The following is a 17783-nucleotide window of genomic DNA, read 5'->3' as shown; positions in this document are numbered from 1 at the left end:
AGTTCCATAGGGAGCTGTGAGCTCTGCATACAGTCAGGGAAGTTAGCGTGTGATCCACGCTAAATAAAAGACACTCTGACCCTACATACATAAACAGAAGTGCTTTGAAAATAGACCAGCGGTAGGATTACAGTAAGAAATTGGGACTTAAAATACATCTGGTAGCTAGGCTGCTTGTAATAATCTAGAGCATGTGTGTATTAAAGTACATTTGCATGCTAGCGTGTTGTCTGGCATTCTATAACGCAGCCGCAACTGCAGAAACTGCCCTCATGAAGAGGGTCACACGCACTTAAAAATAAAGGTTCTTTATTGGCATCAATGGTTCCATGAAGAACCTTTAATTTTCATGGAATCTTTCCACTGTACCAAATTGTTTTTCACAGTAAGAAAAAATGCTACTGTTCAATGAAAAGTCTTTTGGGGAACCCAAAATGACTCTTCTGAGGCATCCCTGTGAAACCCCCCTTTTGAAACCTTTATTTTTAATAGTGCAGAATACTCTTTCATCCCTACGCCAGATCAAGACCAGTCATCTCTTTTCCAACACCTCCTGCGTGTGTCATTTGTTCTGAAGCCGGGTGGCGGGATGTCTGGAGTAGCACTGTAAGGCCACGAGGTTGAGGACGAGTCTAATTACATTCAGGGGCTAACAGCAGCGCTCCACATGTGTTCTCTGGTCTGGATTTCAAAAGCAAGTAGAGAGAGAAATGGGCTTTCGAATCTAGCACACTTAAATTGGGCCTCAGCATTGAGAAACTGCCAGGAATGAAGCCTAGAATACAGAAACAATCCGTCATATGCAAACTCTTCAAATGCTTTCAAAAGGAGAGCAACCAAACCAATGGCGGATCTTTTTTCCTGAAATGAATGAGACCTCTCCCAAGACCTTTTGTGGAATCGCCAATTAATTAAGGTTATCGTTACATCTGCTCTGCTAAATGGCATTCAGCATCAATCGATATTGGCTGTACTCTGGCACAAGCCGTGGTTTCAGACGAAGCTGAATAATACATAAGGCTTACCCCACCTACAGTTGTGTATCGGCATTGTGCCAAACGCCATGCAGTGCTTCTCTCTTGTGCACAATGTTATATTGCTTTACAATCAGCACTCTCTCTTACAAAACTACTTTTTTTGTAAAAAATGTATGGAACTAAGAATTTCCCTTTAGGGAGTATTAACGACTGATGGATTGTGGCGACTTGCAGGAATAATAATCTTAGTTCACTATGGTATTTTGAAACTATTTATGCACATTTCATAAATAAATCTCCATTGTGACTGAAGCAGCCAATATTTGGTTCACAGAGTAAATCATAACAATAAATCCATTCCTCCTACTTATTGAAAGAAATGTGTTGCAGCACACCACGTTTAGGAGAGTACTGTGGTGTATCATACAGAACTGTACATATGAGGGGTAAATCTTATTCAAATACATCTATATTTGGATCAAATTTGTTTAATGGAATAATATGTTAAAATGATAATACTGAAAGGCTAGAATTTGTTATACACAAACTGGTCTAATGAAGAAAACAAATATTAGATTTTTTTAAAACATCTAACAATATGTTCGATTGGGATTACTTTGGAATTAAGAAAATGTCACAAAGGCCCCAAATGTTACAAAAAAAAAAAATGGCAAGTGACTTGTTTTAAATGTTCATCCGCTTTCAAATTCTGTAAAGGGAAGTATAGCATACAGTTGAATTCGCGTTAGTATTTCATTCAGTATTTCAATCGCCGAACTCTATGGAGTCACGTGACCCGGCAGCAGCTCCAGCCAGGGAGAGATGGAAGCGTCTCTCCGCTGTGCTGCTGCGCTACTCTCTCCAGTTTAAATCGCGTTGGCTCGAGGTTTCAGAGCACATCACCACTGCAGCAACCCCCACCCTCCTCCTGCTCCGCCACCTGCTTCCACATGCACGGCTACAGCAACTCTGCATCCCTGCGCATAGAGCAACTGCTGCAGCATCCCTTCAGCGGACTCGCCATCGGCATGTTTTAAACACCCAGCTCTCCACGACCGACGTCTATTCTATTCTATTACAGAGTAAACGACCCTACCGCTGCAGTAAGCACTGATTGTGACCGTAAATCGAACGCTCACGGTCTATATAGTGCATATAAATTTACCCAGCAAGCGTTGTAAACACGTTCTGCCAAATCGTGGAATGGTTGTGATAACATTTAATCCTATGACAAATGTAGAGACGCTTAACGTAATAAATAAGTTTTCATGACGTTGCAAGTATTCTTCCGCGGTTTTAGGGGCAGATACCTATATATAGGCTACCTAAAAATATTAGCTTACATCTAAATGTCCTCAAGACATTATTCTCACGAGGTATTTCCAAAACTTCTAAGACATCCTGAGGTAATTTTCCAAAACTTCTAAGACATCCTGAGGTAAAATTGTAACCTCAGAAAACCTGTCCTCCTGTCAAACTTCGTTTTCGTTTCAACCATTCAAACATCCATGTTTCCATACACAAAGACGAAACGTTATCAATATTTTTTTCACACATTATCTGCCACTGAACTAAGACGAAAAAAGACGTTCCGCGTTGAAGTCTAATAGAAATGTAAAGATTAATACATTCCATTTTAGATTTTTCATGAACCCATATTGGCGTTCTAAGATTCGAGGTGTGGTTTCTTGGACTTTATTCAGTGTGACGTTACCTGACTGCAACCTGTAAAAACGTTTGGTGCTTGCTGGCAACCTGCTTCCATTAGCAGCGCTTTAAGAAGGCCTGGCTCAACCAATTGTAATTATTGATAAGGACGTCGGTAAAAACCTCTCCGTCCCTTCCTTCAAAACAGCGGTCCTCCCAGCATCCCATGCAGCGCTCATTACTGAATCTGTGTTAATACGTTTTCGAAGCCGTTTCATAACAAGAATTCAGTTAAAAGCCCGCTTTAATCCACCTCGCTCACCAGCCTGTGGCCTCCGTGAGCAAAAACAGCACCATATCGACACAGATGAGGTTATAACAGGTGCCAAAACACAAACAGCATACAATTACGTAGCCTATCACAGGCGGCACGTTAACGCGTTCTGAATATTAGTTACACCCACACTGCTGTAGTCTATGGGAATTAATCCATGTACGGCTGCGTAACATCTACCCACCAGTCATATTTACATATCGAAAACCGAATCCATATTGGGAAATATCGTTTAGTAGCACAAGACTTATGTTTCGTATGTCGTCTAGGCGAGAATTATGAATCTAACAGCATATTCTGCTAGGAGAAAAGATGCATTCCCTGATTTGGCGAGTCATTATTGCAGGCCGGTGTGTTGATACACTGTCATTGGAACTGCAAATAAACGCAGCGACCACTGTGTAATAGTACGCTGGGAAATGAATTCTGACGTTATGCGTACAATATTTTGACACCCTAAAGCGAAGCCGGCAGTGATGAATCTGACTGGGATGTCAACAAAAGACAGGGTGACATTCCTCCAGGGAATATCTCTGGCTTTGGTGCATTTGATCAAGAAATCAATTCTCATATGACATCATCTTATGCGCGCTTAATAACACATGCGTTCAGTACACTCTATGCAGATGCTTACCAGATTTAAAACTGTCTCCACGATATCTCTGTTGCTAACCTCGCCGACCTGGATCAAACCGATGAGCACGGCGAATTTCATCTTGATATTCCGGATCGGAACCGAGGGGTTTATCACCCCGGCCGGTAGAACCACGGCGCCCGATCCAGACACCATCATGTCCCCGGTGACGGAGCCCGTTACGACTTGCTGCCCCGAACCCGGCGGTGCTGTTGCTGCCGGTGTGGGGGCTTCTCGGTCCGTGAGCGAGGCGGAACACGGTGCAAAACCGGTTTCTCGCTCGACATTTCCGACCCGAATCCCAAAAAGGAGCGGTCGCCTCGGTCTCACCTGCTTTTGTATCACCGAGCACTGAGCAGCAGCATCAAACACAGATGAAAAAGAAAAATTCTCGATCAGGTGTCCTCCTCCGCCGAGATCTGCGCATCCAGACCCGATTCTCGCGGCCGTTCAGAGGGATGCACAGGACGTAATTACGTCTTGCGTTTGGCGAAACGGTCCCTCTCTCTTCCCGATATCTGCCGAAGATCGGTGCGATGTCGGGCTGTGTTGTCTTTCTCAGGACGCCATATTGACGCCCCCTGTCTGCGGGAGCGCTCACCACGCCTGCGTGCTGCTGCCCGCCCTGTCAATCACCAAGCAGGAGCACGTGAGGGCGTCCCGTTAATAGGTGTCCCAGGCTCCCGCATAATCACATTAATGTAATGTAGAATAAATAATTGTAGTATGATTATTTTGGACTGTTAAACAGATGTAAATAATGCTTTTGTCCAATGATGTAAGCATAATGTAAGTGCTCCCTGACTGTCACATAACTTGAATGAATATTTCTCAGAGTTTATTTTTGAAATCTATATTCCATATAGACATATGCATAAAAGTAATGGCTGCCATGAAACAACTGTAACTGACCATGAAAAAAGGAGAAAGATGTTGGTTGTGAACACACCTTTTGTTGAAAAATATATAGCCTATGTAACCTATATATGTTATAAAAAATAATTAGGCTACAGTATATACAGGGGTTAGACAATGAAACTGAAACAGCTGGTTTTAGAGTATTTATTAGTATGGTGTACAGCCTCCTTTTGTGGCAAATACAGACTAAATTAGTGTTTGGAGTGAAAAGCCCCTTTCACATGCAATTCCGGAAAATACACGGGTAATGTAGATTCAAGATGTACACAGTGGCCAGAAGGATTTTAAGCCATTCCTCTTGCAGAACAGTGGCCAGGTCAGTACGTGATGCTGGTGGAGCAAAACATTTCCTGACTCGCTCTTCCAAAACACCCCAAACTGGCTCAATAATATTCAAAAACTGGTGACTGTGCAGGGCATGGGAGATGTTCAACTTCACTTTCATGTTCATCAAACCACTCTGTCACCAGTCTTGTTGTGTGTATTTCACCAACTTCAGGGTACAATGCTTGAACCACTGGGTGCACATGGTCCCCCAGAGGTTCAGTGGTCCTTGGCAGTGACGCGCCCATCTAGCACAAGTATTGGGCCTAGGGAATGCTATGATGTGGGAGCTCAAATCATCACCCCCATGCTTCACTCTAAGCATGCAACAGTCTGGGTGGTAAGCTTCTTTGGAGGTTCTCCACACCGTAACTCTTCCGGATGTGGGAAAGAGAGTTAAGGTGCACTCATCAGAGAACAATATATGTTTCACATTGACCCCAAAATCAAGGTTTCCACTGCTGGCACCATTGAAACCGACGTTTGGAATTGACATGAGTGACCAAAGGTTTGGCTATAGCAGCCCAACCATGTATATTGAGCGTGTGGAGCTCCTGACGAATAGTTTTGGTGGAAATAGTAGAGCTGAGGTGCAAATTTAATTCTGCAGTGAATTGACCACCTGTGGTTTCATGTGTTTTAGATAGAATCCAGGTCAGCACCTGGACATTCCTTTCAGACAGCTTTCATGGGGGTATGCTGATATCACCCTGGATACCGTGGCTCTTGATACACCACAAAGACTTGCTGTCCTGGTCACAGATGCGCCAGCTAGACATGCACCAACAATTTGTCCTCTTTTGGTCTCTGATATGTCTCTCATTATGTTGTGTGCATTGCAATATTTTATGTACAGCTGTGCTATTGTTCTGCTAATTCAGCCTTCACTCTGCTCTTACTGGTGGAATGTGCAATCATTGAATATTGGCCACCAGGATGTGCAAATATAGCCATGAAACCTCCAACACTATTTTGGCCAGTGCTTCAGTTTCATTGTCCAACCCCTGTACGTGACCTTGGAGCATAAAACCAGCCATAAGGTTTTATTATTTATTCATTTATTTATTTTTAAAATTGAGATTAAAATAGGACAATATTTGGCTGAGATTCAACTATTTAAATATCTGGTATCTGAGGATGCAATAAAAAATCTAAATATTGAGAATGCATAATAGACATTTGATTAATACTAATCAAAAAATAAGTTTTTATATATTTACAGTAGGAAATTTACAAAATATTTTCATGGAACATGATCTTTACTTAATATCCTAATGATTTTTGGCATGAAATAAAAATCTAATTTTGACTTATGCATTTTTGGCTATTGCTACAAATATACCCGTGCTTTTTATGACCAGGTTCACAAATATTCTTTATATATATTCTTTTTTATCATGTATTATGTACATCTTTTGTTGAAAATATTATGTTATTTAAATAATTTATTGAAAATATAAATAAGAAATATAATAATATGAATACATTTTCGAATAGATTTTTACAAGTCCAATCATCTGTGCAGCTGTTTTTTTTTACCTTTATTGTTACTGAGAACTTCATCTTGACTTTAAAATAAGTGCAATTTATGAAAACTGGCCTTCATTAAATTGAATTATATCAAGGCCTTAACCCACATAACACAGAAAACATATGAGTTTTATTTTCTTCGCCATGCCTGCCATTGAAGAGAACCTTGCTATTGAGATGTTTTAATTTTGGCAATGCAGCAGAAAACTGTGAATGGGGACGTGAGCTCTCCTTCATTTAGAAGGACACGAGTCCTGCCACATTTTGGCACGAGTCTGGATAGCGGTTGAAAGTCAGACTGAATGAAAGTGAGCTTTTGCTAAGCCCTCTCTTCCTCCCCCATCCCTTTCTTCTCTTTTCTCTCTCTATATCTTCTTCTCTCACTCACCCATCCGTTTGCATCCCATTCTCGCAAAATAGAACAGATCTTTCATTATTTATTATTATGATGATCTTTCATTATAATTTTTTTCTTGAGAGCAACTGTAACATGGAAAGCAATTTCCCCCTGGGATTAATAAAGTTCTTTGAATCTTGAATGGAAACTATGCTAACAAGCCAAATTTTATATAAGGGTCTGCTATAGGAGACAAATCCTAAAACAGCAAAACTAAGAGATATTCCTCGCTAGAGCTTCCCATTCAGCTTCTCATTTAGAATTCTATAACACTTTTAAGAACCTGATTTGCAGATGTATAGATCATTCATGGGTATAGAAAGAAGTTTTATTTGACTTTCTCTTGCTGATAATTTCCTAATTTCCATAATTCCCTTTTCTATATCTCTTTACCAGCAAACCCAGCCCATCAAAGTAGGATAAAAAATATAAAGAGAGATACAGTTCCTTTTTTAGTGGAGGGGAGATGAATATATGGAGTGAGAGAGAGGAGGAGGGGTGGAGAGGGGGATGGGCTCTGCTCAGAGGAGGAGGGGAACAGAAGGGACCAGCAGCTGGATAGTAAGGAAGAGTCTTCAGCCAGTACAATGGCTGACAGGACGCCGAGTCTGGATTCACAGCTTTACGTCCACACCAGACTGAAAACCTGCTAATCTAGGAAGACATAACCAGTAGTTAAACTGCTTCTAGGGGGGAAAAAACACACCAGGAAAAATGCTACTGATTATTGATACAAGTTAAATGTAAAGTGAATAAGGTTTTTGCATTTTGTGTACCACGGAAGACAGATAGTCATACAGGTTTGGAACAACATGAGGGTGAGTAAATGATGACAGAATTTTCATTTTAGGCAGAAAACTATCTAAAGAGTGAAGCAGAACTGCTTTCATGTTGAGGAAAAGTTTGAGACTTGGCCTCTCAGTACGAATGCACTATAAATGCATAAACACACAGCACTACTCTGCTCCACATCTTCTGTCACAGGAGAGGAAAAGCCCCTTTATTTCCATATCAGGGATGAAAGAAGACTTCAGAAAGGAGGAGGGAGCTTTTACGTTTAAAATAGCTGCACCGTTCACCACTCGCCCACATCTCCCTGTTCCCATAAAGCATGTGGGTTTGACAGACAGGTCTGTTCTCAGCTGGACTCGGAGCACAACAACAGGGGAAAACACAAGAGCTGCTAAAGTCCACGAATTACACATTCAAATCTGAGAGAAACACTCTTACCGTTTCAAAGTACCAGAAAAGTTATTGGCATCTAGGTCCATGAAGGACCCTGGAACAGGTTGTTCATAGGGTAAAAAGTTTGTTAATAAAATTATCTTCACACTAAGAAAAAAAAATTGGTTCTTCAAGATTGTTTCTGGAACTTATTAGTCAAAAATCCCATCCCCAGTCTCCGTGATATTGTTTTCCTTGCATACATGGCAATGCAAATGCACTGATTATATATCTGTGGTGCAATTAAGTAGAATGAATCATCAGGGCATCTTTTGGTGCTGGTTTTTAATTTCATCCAGAGTTCAACACATTCTACTACAGTATATCATGCGTATGCCCAGAGATTGTAAAACATAAAATAAAGCATCAAGGGCTTTTAAACTGGATTTTAATCTGTAAGAGGCAAACATAAATAAAAACCAAACAAACCACTAAGCAAATGTAAACAGCATATCCCAAGCAAATTCTTAATAAAGATTCAAATCAAACCTCTTAATAAAGTAATTTTAACATTTAATATGTGCATAATTGTCAGGATAACCATTTCACAAGTTCACTCTTACATCTAATCTGACAGCAAATAGAAAGCTTATTTTGGCGTGCTGTCCTGGGGGAATATAGCCCGAACCCAGAGAACTCTCCATCCCTAATATGGGATGAAAAATATGAGGAGTTGGGGTGGAGGAGGGATGACGGAAAACTGTCATAGAACAGAGGTAGGTAGGCTGCATGTATCACACGTATTGTGCTAGTTAGGATGGTTAGCTAAACGAGTTACCCCTGTGCAAAATTGGTTGAATATCTGATCGTGCTTCCTTCTGAACCTTGTTAATAAAACATTTTTTTCATGCATGCGTTTCTGTTTATTTGTTTGTTACAAAACGGTTGCTGGGATATTACAGTAAGGCAACAAAATGTTGTTTACTTATCACATACGTTTGTTCTGGTATCATGAACAGCTGTTGGTTATCATGGGTCAGCAATGTCCCAGTGGGCATAGAACTAATATGTGTGTGTGTGTGTGTGTGTGTGTGTGTGTGTGTGTGGTACACACCATGTGAACAGCAGGGTCCCAGCTGCTGTTGTACATTTTCATTCCGTATGTGAATAGGAAATGAATTGGCTTGTGCAGACACAGACGTGCATCATATATTTGAATTGTATGCTGCATTACGGCGAGAAGATGGAATCTGCAGGTTTGGTGGAGGAGTTCATAAAGACCTAGAAGAAATAGAAGCAGGTTTCTTCAACCCTAATGGCATCACACGCCTCAGCTCTGCAAACCAAAGGAAAACAGATGAGAAAATGCACAGTGACCAAAGAGATGTTCTTTTCCTAGAGGAGAAAGCGAGAGATGCAGGCAGACAGGGGTGGAGAAATAGAGGGGGGAAAAGGACAAATGACATCGCAAGAAAGAATAGAGAGAGGGAGAGGAAGAAGCACTGTCACATCGCCATTTCACCCTGTCTCTATATGTGAGAATCTCAACACTGACTGAAGAAATGAACAGGCATGTTAAATTAAAGTGACGTTTATCACACACACACACACACACACACACACAGATTTGTTTCACTTCATTTCTGAGGGGGATCACATTGACTTCTATTGTTTCTAAATTAAAGTCAACATAAAAACAGTTAATCTATCATCTATATATAATATATACATCTATTATATATAACGGTATCTAAAAGTTTTATGATATTATACTTCATTATTATGCAAAAAAAAGAAAAAATTGCATACAATGCACTTATGTGCGTACACTTTTAGTAAGATTTGGTCTATCTATAAACTTTTTTTATTTTTGTAATTTTTATTGTGTACAATTATTATTATATTATAAAATATATATTCTACTAGTATATGCATATATTCTCTGTCACACATGCGCACCCACTCACAGACGCATAGACCTTTGTTTTAACACAAAAACCAACACTATTGTCACTCTCACATCAAAAGTGCCAAACAAAGGTCTTATCTGCTTTCTGTTGTGTGGTTTTCTGCATGAACTCTTTCATTCCCATTTGTTTCTCTCTTTAGTACTGAGATGGATGACTTTATGGATCAGTTCAAGACCAAATGTTTATATGTTCCTCAGTGCTATCAAATGACTTTTTTTTTATTTTGTCTTTTAGAGCCGAACAGCTACAGTCCTCATTTACTTTTATTATATGAAACAGATAATATTTAAAAACTCAGAAAGAAAGAAAGAAGCCAATATTAGAAGAGAGCAATCACTAGACCGTGTTTACCAGGGCATGAGCCCAGTAAAATATTACTGATAAATCCTAACGTGTCAATGGAGATTACAGTAAAACAACATGAGCATATTTTTCCTGACAATAGTTCAGCAATCGTGTCTTGTGGTTTCTATCAGCTGTTAAAAACTGGATGGTGCCAGATTCGAGAATTAATCACTCTTGTGATCTAATCGCTCATATGGGTTTGCAAAAAGTCTGAAATTGTTTGTGATTCAGTTTCATTCATTCTGAAAGTTAACATATGCACTGAATCATTTGGAGCAGATGATGTTAATATTTGCCTATATACATTTTAGGAAACAAAATCTCTTCTGTCATTTGTCAGTGATGAAACAGGTCTTCATTGTGCATGCAGCTTGTGAACATCAAGGCAGCTAGTAAAAACAATTAATATCCTTATATTCATAACAGCATCAAAATATGGGGACTAGTAATGATGAAATCTAGAAATGCTCAGGGTTAAAAAATGACACGAGATGATCAATTCTAATGTATTTCTGTAAATGTCATTAATTAGAAATGGTTGCAAAGGGTACATACCAAAAATGCACCAGTTACACTACTATAAGTTAATACCTTAGTGCTGGTCATATAATTAGAATATCATCATAGTTGATTTATTTAACTAATTCCATTCAAAAAGTGAAACTTGTATTTTATATGAATTCATTACACACAGACAGATATATTTCAAATGTTTTAATTTTGATGATTATAACTGACTACTAAGGAAAATCCCAAATTCAGTATCTCAGAAAATTAGAATATTGTGTAAAGCTTCAATATTGAAGACACCTGGTGCCACACTCTAATCAGCTAATTAACTCAAAACACCTGCAAAGCCTTTAAATGTACTCTCAGTCTAGTTCTGTAGGCTACACAATCATGGGGAAGACTGCTGACATGACAGTTGTCCAAAAGATGACTATTGACACCTTGCACAAGGCTAGCTGTTCACAGAGCTCTGTGTCCAAGCATATTAAAAGAGAGGCGAAGGGAAGGAAAAGATGCGGTAGAAAAAAAAGTGTACAAGCAATAGGATAACCGCACCCTGGAGAGGATTGTGAAAATAAAACCCATCCAAAAATGTGGGGGAGATTCACAAAGAGTGGACTGCAGCTGGAGTCAGTGCTTCAAGAACCACTACGCAGAGACGTATGCAAGACATGGGTTTCCGCTGTCGCATTCCTTGTGTCAAGCCACTCTTGAACAACAGACAGCGTCAGAAGTGTCTGAAGACAAAAAGGACTGGACTGCTGCTGAGTGGTCCAAAATTATGTTCTCTGATGAAAGTAAATTTTGCATTTCCTTTGGAGTCTGGAGGTATAGATGAGAGGCACACAATCCACGTTGCTTGAGGTCCAGTGTAAAGTTTCCACAGTCAGTGATGGTTTGCGGTGCCATGTCATCTGTTGGTGTTGTTCCACTGTGTTTTCTGAGATCCAAGGGCAACACCGCCATATACCAGGAAGTTTTAGAGCACTTCATGCTTCCTGCTGCTGACCAACTTTATGAAGATGCAGATTTCATTTTCCAACAGGACTTGGCACCTGCACACAGTGCCAAAGCTTCCAGTACCTGGTTTAAGGACCATGGTATCCCTGTTTTTAATTGGCCAGCAAACTCGCCTGACTTTAACCCAATAGAAAATCTATGGGGTATTGGGAACAGGAAGATGCGATATGCCTGACCCAACAATGCAGAAGAGCTGAAGGCCACAATCAGAGCAACCTGGGCTCTCATAACACCTGAGCAGTGTCACAGACTGATTGACTCCATGCCACGCCACATTGCTGCAGTAATTCAGGCAAAGGGGGCTCCAACTAAGTATTGAGTGCCGTACATGCTCATACTTTTCATTTTCCAAATTTTTAGTTGGCCAAGATTTCTAAAAATCCTTTCTTTGTATTGGTCTTAAGTTATATTCTAATTTTCTGAGATACTGAATTTGGGATCTTCCTTAATTGTCAGTTATAATGATCAAAATTAAAAGAAATAAACATTTGAAATATATCAGTCTGTGTGTAATGAATGAATATAATATACAAGTTTCACTTTTTGAATGGAGTTAGTGAAATAAATACATTTAAGATATTCTAATTATATGACCAGCACCTGTATATGCTTATAGGACACATCCAGCACCCTTTGAATTCCATCACTGTATGTGACAGTATTTTTTACGAGGAACATAACAAACACATCTTCTCTGAGCAGTCATGACTGCTCCATATATCCCCACACACAGAGACTGAATGTGACATATATCCACAGAGTATGTATTTGAACCCTGTGAAGTGTCTGCTATCACAGGAACTCACATATGAGGCTCGGCCGGCAGTGTAAAATGTTCTGCTGATGAGAGCTCTAGTAATTGGTCACATCCTGGAGTGGATGTTATTCACAGGATGTGCGCGTGTGCCAGAGTGAAAGGCAGTCATGACAAAAGCCAAGCATAAGATGAAAAATACTTCAAACGGATGGACCATTTCTAGAACAACAGTGATTTCCAAGATGTTGTTCTATTATTCCAAAACTGAAATCTTTGCATGATATACACTCCCCAGCCACTTATTAGGTACACCTGTTCAATTGCTTGGGAACACAAATTGCTTATCAACCAATCACATGGCAGCAACTCAATGCATTTAGATGTGGTGAAGATGCCTTGCTGAAGTTCAAACCGAGCATCAGAATGGGGAAGAAAGGCGATTTAAGTGACTTTGTATGTGGAATGGTTGTTGGTGACAGACAGGCTGGTATGAATATTTTAAAACTGCTGCACTACTGGGATTTTCACACACAACCATCTCTAGGGTTTACAGAGAATGTTATGAAAAATATCCAGTGAGTGGCAGTTGTGTGGATGAAAATGCCTGGTTGATGTCAGAGATCAGAGGACAATGGGCAGACTGGTAAGAGATGATAGAAAGGCAACAGTAACTTAAATAACCACTCGTTACAACCAAGGTATGCAGAATACCATCTCTGAATGCACAACATGTAGAAACCCTGAAGCAGATGGGCTACAGCAGCAGAAGACCACACTGGGTGCCCCTCCTGTTAGCTAAGAACAAGAAAAGGGGGTTACAATTCACACAGGCTTACCAAAAATGGACAATAGTAGATTGGAAAAACGTTGCCTTGTCTGATGAGTCTTGATTTCTGCTGTGACATTAAGGTGGTAGGGACAGAAATTGGTGCAAAGAACATGAACACATGGATTCATCCTGCCTTGTCTCAATGGTTCAGGCTGGTAGTGTAATAGTGTGGGGGATATTTTCTTGGCCCACTTTGAGTCCCTTTGTACCAATTGAGCATCGTCTAAACACCACAGCCTACCTGAGTATTGTTGCTGACCATGTCCATCCCTTTATGACTACAGTGTACCCATCTTCTGATGGATACTTCCAGCAGGATAATGCACCATGTCACAAAGCTCAAATAATCTCAGACTGGTTTCTTGAACGTGACAATGAGTTCACTATACTCAAATGGCCTCCACAGTCACCAGATCTCAATCCAGCAGAGCAGCTATGGGATGTGGTGGTCTGGAGATTCGCATCATGGATGTATTACAATCAGCAAATAGTGTTACATTTCCTAGAAAATGATCTAATATGCTACTTGCGTCATTGACAGCATACAGCCACAGTTCGAGAGACGCCGTGACTGTTTTTATGGGAGAGAGAAATGTGTGTTCACACATACGCACACAAGCTGAATGCGTGTGCTGTCAGTTGAAAAGAAGCCATCAGATGGAGAAAAGGAGATAGGACAATGAGTCATAGGGCAGCAGATGAGATGAATCCTGAATTCAAGAAAATCACATCAAAACCATGAACTACCCAGTCATGAGTGCAGACGTGATAGGACGACTCGCACACTGTTCTGGAATAACTCCGCCCCCAACTGAATCTCATTGGTTCACAATCCCTCTCATTTACAATTATGGCAATGTGCTGCAACACAATTTGATCCACCATCTGATGCAGCGATACTGTAATTGAGTACAAATAACTACTAAAAATTATCAGAAACTGAAGACTTAAAATCCAAGTTTGCAATGTTGTGAAATTAAAGTTGATTTACTTCAAGGCTTTTAATGCTTTAATGAAGACTTTCTAAAAATCCCAGTGGGAAAATTGAATGGGAATAATACTTCCAGAGCCAAGGCCGCTGAAAAGGTGGATAGGCACTGTTATTGCTTCTCTTTGCTGGTTATGAAAAAAAAAACAATACAGATTGAACTGACTTTTTCAGACCTGCCTTAATATTAAATTAACGCAACAGTCCAAATCAAAACTGGAAACTGGATCGCTGACTCTCACGTCATGACAGACCTGTGTGACTTTCCTTCTTCAGTGGAACACAAAAGAAGACATTTCAGATGAATGTTGGTTAAAAAACAACAACAGCAACAAAAACATATCATATAAGTTGTATAAAACAATAAATAACTGTAAATGAAACGACAAGAGAAGCTGTGTGGTTCAGGATAGAAACGGGAAAATGATAACAATAGACTGCTAAAGAAAAAAATGATTCAGTGCATGGTGAGGATGTTGAGCTGCCTTGCAATCCTGCCATCCAGATAGCCTGCGCATTGTGTGGCAAATGGACGGAGAAACAAAGAAAACTGAGGAAGTGCTAGAGGGGCCAGGAGATAGTGAGGAAGTCAGTGACATGAACAAAATGGTAGCCAAGGCAACTGTATTTATCTCTTTTTTTGTCTGTCTGTCTGTCTGTCTCTCTCCAGGGCTGTACTAAAATGTAGTTTTTTGTTTTCTATGTATGTGTCTTTGATTTTGTCTCTCTCTCTGCATGTACATAGCAGTATGGTCTAGGGGTGTCCATGGTTAACCGGTTAACCGATTAACCGTTAAAAATTGTGTAACCGAGTGAAACATTTTGCTCGGTTAAGTGACGTCAATGGCGTGCATTGAATTTAGTTGTAATACATTTTTGCACCACCAGAGACCGCCAGAGCGCTCCCAGACATTTGTAATGTCCACAAGAAGAAGTCATTTTTCTAATATGAAGCGGGCTAATACGAGTGACGGGGCAAAATGCAAGTATTGCAATACAGTGCTTAGATATACTTCAAGTACAACCTCGTTGTTGTAATCTCAACAGCCAACACCCGCGCATCATTAGGCCGGTCAGGACACACTGGATGCGTGAAAGCATCTCAGCTGCGTGGCGTGTCTGTTTTTAATTCGGCTCCCATGTTAACAGGTTATAGCTTGCCGACTGCCTGCGTGAGACGCGCGGCTCAGGCGCGGCTCGACGCGTGCATGCTAGAAATAGAACCGACGCCTTGTTGGAAGCGTTTCCAGGCAAAGTATAATAGGAAAAATGTTTATATGTCATTTTGTACAAAAATACATATTAATTCATGACATTTTGATATTTGAAAGTCTATAGGTTGACATAAATTCAGATATAAATGTAATTTAAATAAATAAATAATTATCGCTTTTCAAATATTGTACGTGTCAAACATAGTCATAGCCTTAGCGAGGCGGCCGCGGAGTCTGCTTGTTACCTTTTTGCCTTATACATTTTAGGCTTATTCTCAAATTCAGATTGTGTTAATGGGCGGCATTATTAGGCAGTTTTAATAGGACAATTTGACCGGAGAGATTAAATTTTGTCGGACATTCCTTTTTTTTCTCGGCCAATGTCCGGAAATTACTATGGTTATGGTTACTATGGCACACTATGGTTAACCGAGTATTAACCGCTAAGGGCCTCGGTTAACGGTTAATGAAAAACTTGAGAACGTGCAGCCCTAGTATGGTCATATCCAGCCTCCAATCTGTCAACTATAAAAGCATGAGAGGCTAGAAATAAACAGGAGAGCAGGGAAAAGTGAGGCATGCTTTATAAGGCAGTTTTCTTTAGTCCAAATAAAGTCATACTGAAGTTTTTTTAATGAATTTTTGTTATTTTTTTAATCCTTGTTTTGCTTGCAGGGGCATATGACAGAAAGCTGAATTAACTGATAATTGGTGTCAATTCTAAAATCTGTGTTCCCATGAGAATTATGTCTTATCAGTCCATCTGATTAAAGCTATATATCCGTTTATGAAATGTTTTGCCTTGTTGAAAGGCCTGACTAGACCTCATCTAACCAAAGTAAAAAAACACCCATAGCCTCTCTTTCTCTCTCTCTCTCTCACACACACACACACACTCAGACATAAACATCAATAATTAATCTATTTGATCTTTTATTTATTAACGACCTTATTGCTGTGCTTGGATTTGTCAGAACTTTTATTATTTATTTTTTTGGCTGATCACCTATGGAATTCTATCTTCTCTGAAGCTGTGTGTGTATGTGCACTTTATCCTTGGAACAGTCAGATGTCAACTAAAAAGTGCAGTGTGGGTCATGACTGATATATCTATGATATTATATTAATTAATAATGACAAGTTGAGACTTGCACAAATAGTTTCTAATTCAATGTACATTTTAAAATGTAATTAATCAAGATTCACTTACAATAATAGAAAATTCTGTCCTTTGAAACACAAATTACAATTCACAAAAATGTATCTGTAAGTTAATGTTTCTTTTGCTCAACAAAGCTGCATTAAGTTGATCAAAAATACAGTAAAACTGTAATATTATGATTTTTTTCCCAATTGTTATTTATTTATATTTTGTATATTTTAAAATGTATTCCTGTTGTGGTGAAGCTGAATTTTCAGCATTATTATTCCAGTCTTCAGTGTATGCTAATTTGGTCCTCAAAAAACATTTCATATTATGTTGAAAACAGTTAATATTTCTGTGTAAACTGACCCAATTTTTTTGAGGATTATTTGAGTAAATTCTCAATTTATTTAAAATAGAATAATTTTTCAACAGAGTAAGTCTTTACTGTCAATTTTGGTAAACTGAATGCTGAATAATATCATTAAAGAAAGAAAGACAAACTTATTTAGGGCAGAATTAATTGTTGTAGAAAATAGACAAAAACACATCAGCACCTAGTGAGATAACCCTTCAGAAGTGAGAAACACAAAGGATAGCTTATGGTAGCCAAAATGTTTATGAAATCTGACCTTCTTTGAAATAAAGACATGCCACTGCTTTTTGCTCCCTAATGATGACGTATGGCCCGCAGTGAGTGTCCTCTGCCTCTCATACTTCTGTGTATAAAAACGTATTATTCAAATGGCGAGGATCAATAGTTCTGCAGACCCAGGAGAAAACACGATCACTGTTAATTACTGGCCATGTTATTTGGAACCAAACAAACAGTTATATGACCTCTAAATTGCTATCCAAGTTTGTTGTTTATTAGCAAACGCACCTGTACTCCTCAGGCGACGTCAAACATCACATGCTATGTGGTGAAGCCGTACTGCCATCTGGTGGTCAAAAGTAATACAACAATCCTTTCCACTACAATGTTCTATATATAGTGTTATATTTGCTCCCGAACATGGTACCGTCTTCAGTTTTTGCTTCAGAAAAACATGACAAAAAACACACCCCACACACAACAGTA

At 39.5% G+C, this 17783-nt stretch overlaps 1 protein-coding gene across 1 annotated transcript in view; it reads right to left on the bottom strand.

Moving 5' to 3' along the window:
* LOC113109484 (neurobeachin-like) overlaps positions 1-4210 on the bottom strand; it is a 54098-nt gene extending 49888 nt beyond the window's left edge. Inside the window, exon 1 of the mRNA XM_026273041.1 lies at positions 3593-4210. Within this exon, the coding sequence (XP_026128826.1) occupies positions 3593-3751 (159 nt within the window). The 5' untranslated portion in view covers positions 3752-4210. The remainder of the gene's footprint in view (positions 1-3592) is intronic.
* Positions 4211-17783: the final 13573 nt, after the last annotated feature.

The sequence above is a fragment of the Carassius auratus genome, chromosome 10 (assembly GCF_003368295.1).
Source record: "Carassius auratus strain Wakin chromosome 10, ASM336829v1, whole genome shotgun sequence".
Classification (NCBI taxonomy): Eukaryota; Metazoa; Chordata; class Actinopteri; order Cypriniformes; family Cyprinidae; genus Carassius; species Carassius auratus.
Note: the sequence above shows the minus strand (reverse complement) of the source record. Positions and strands in the feature narration are given on the sequence as shown.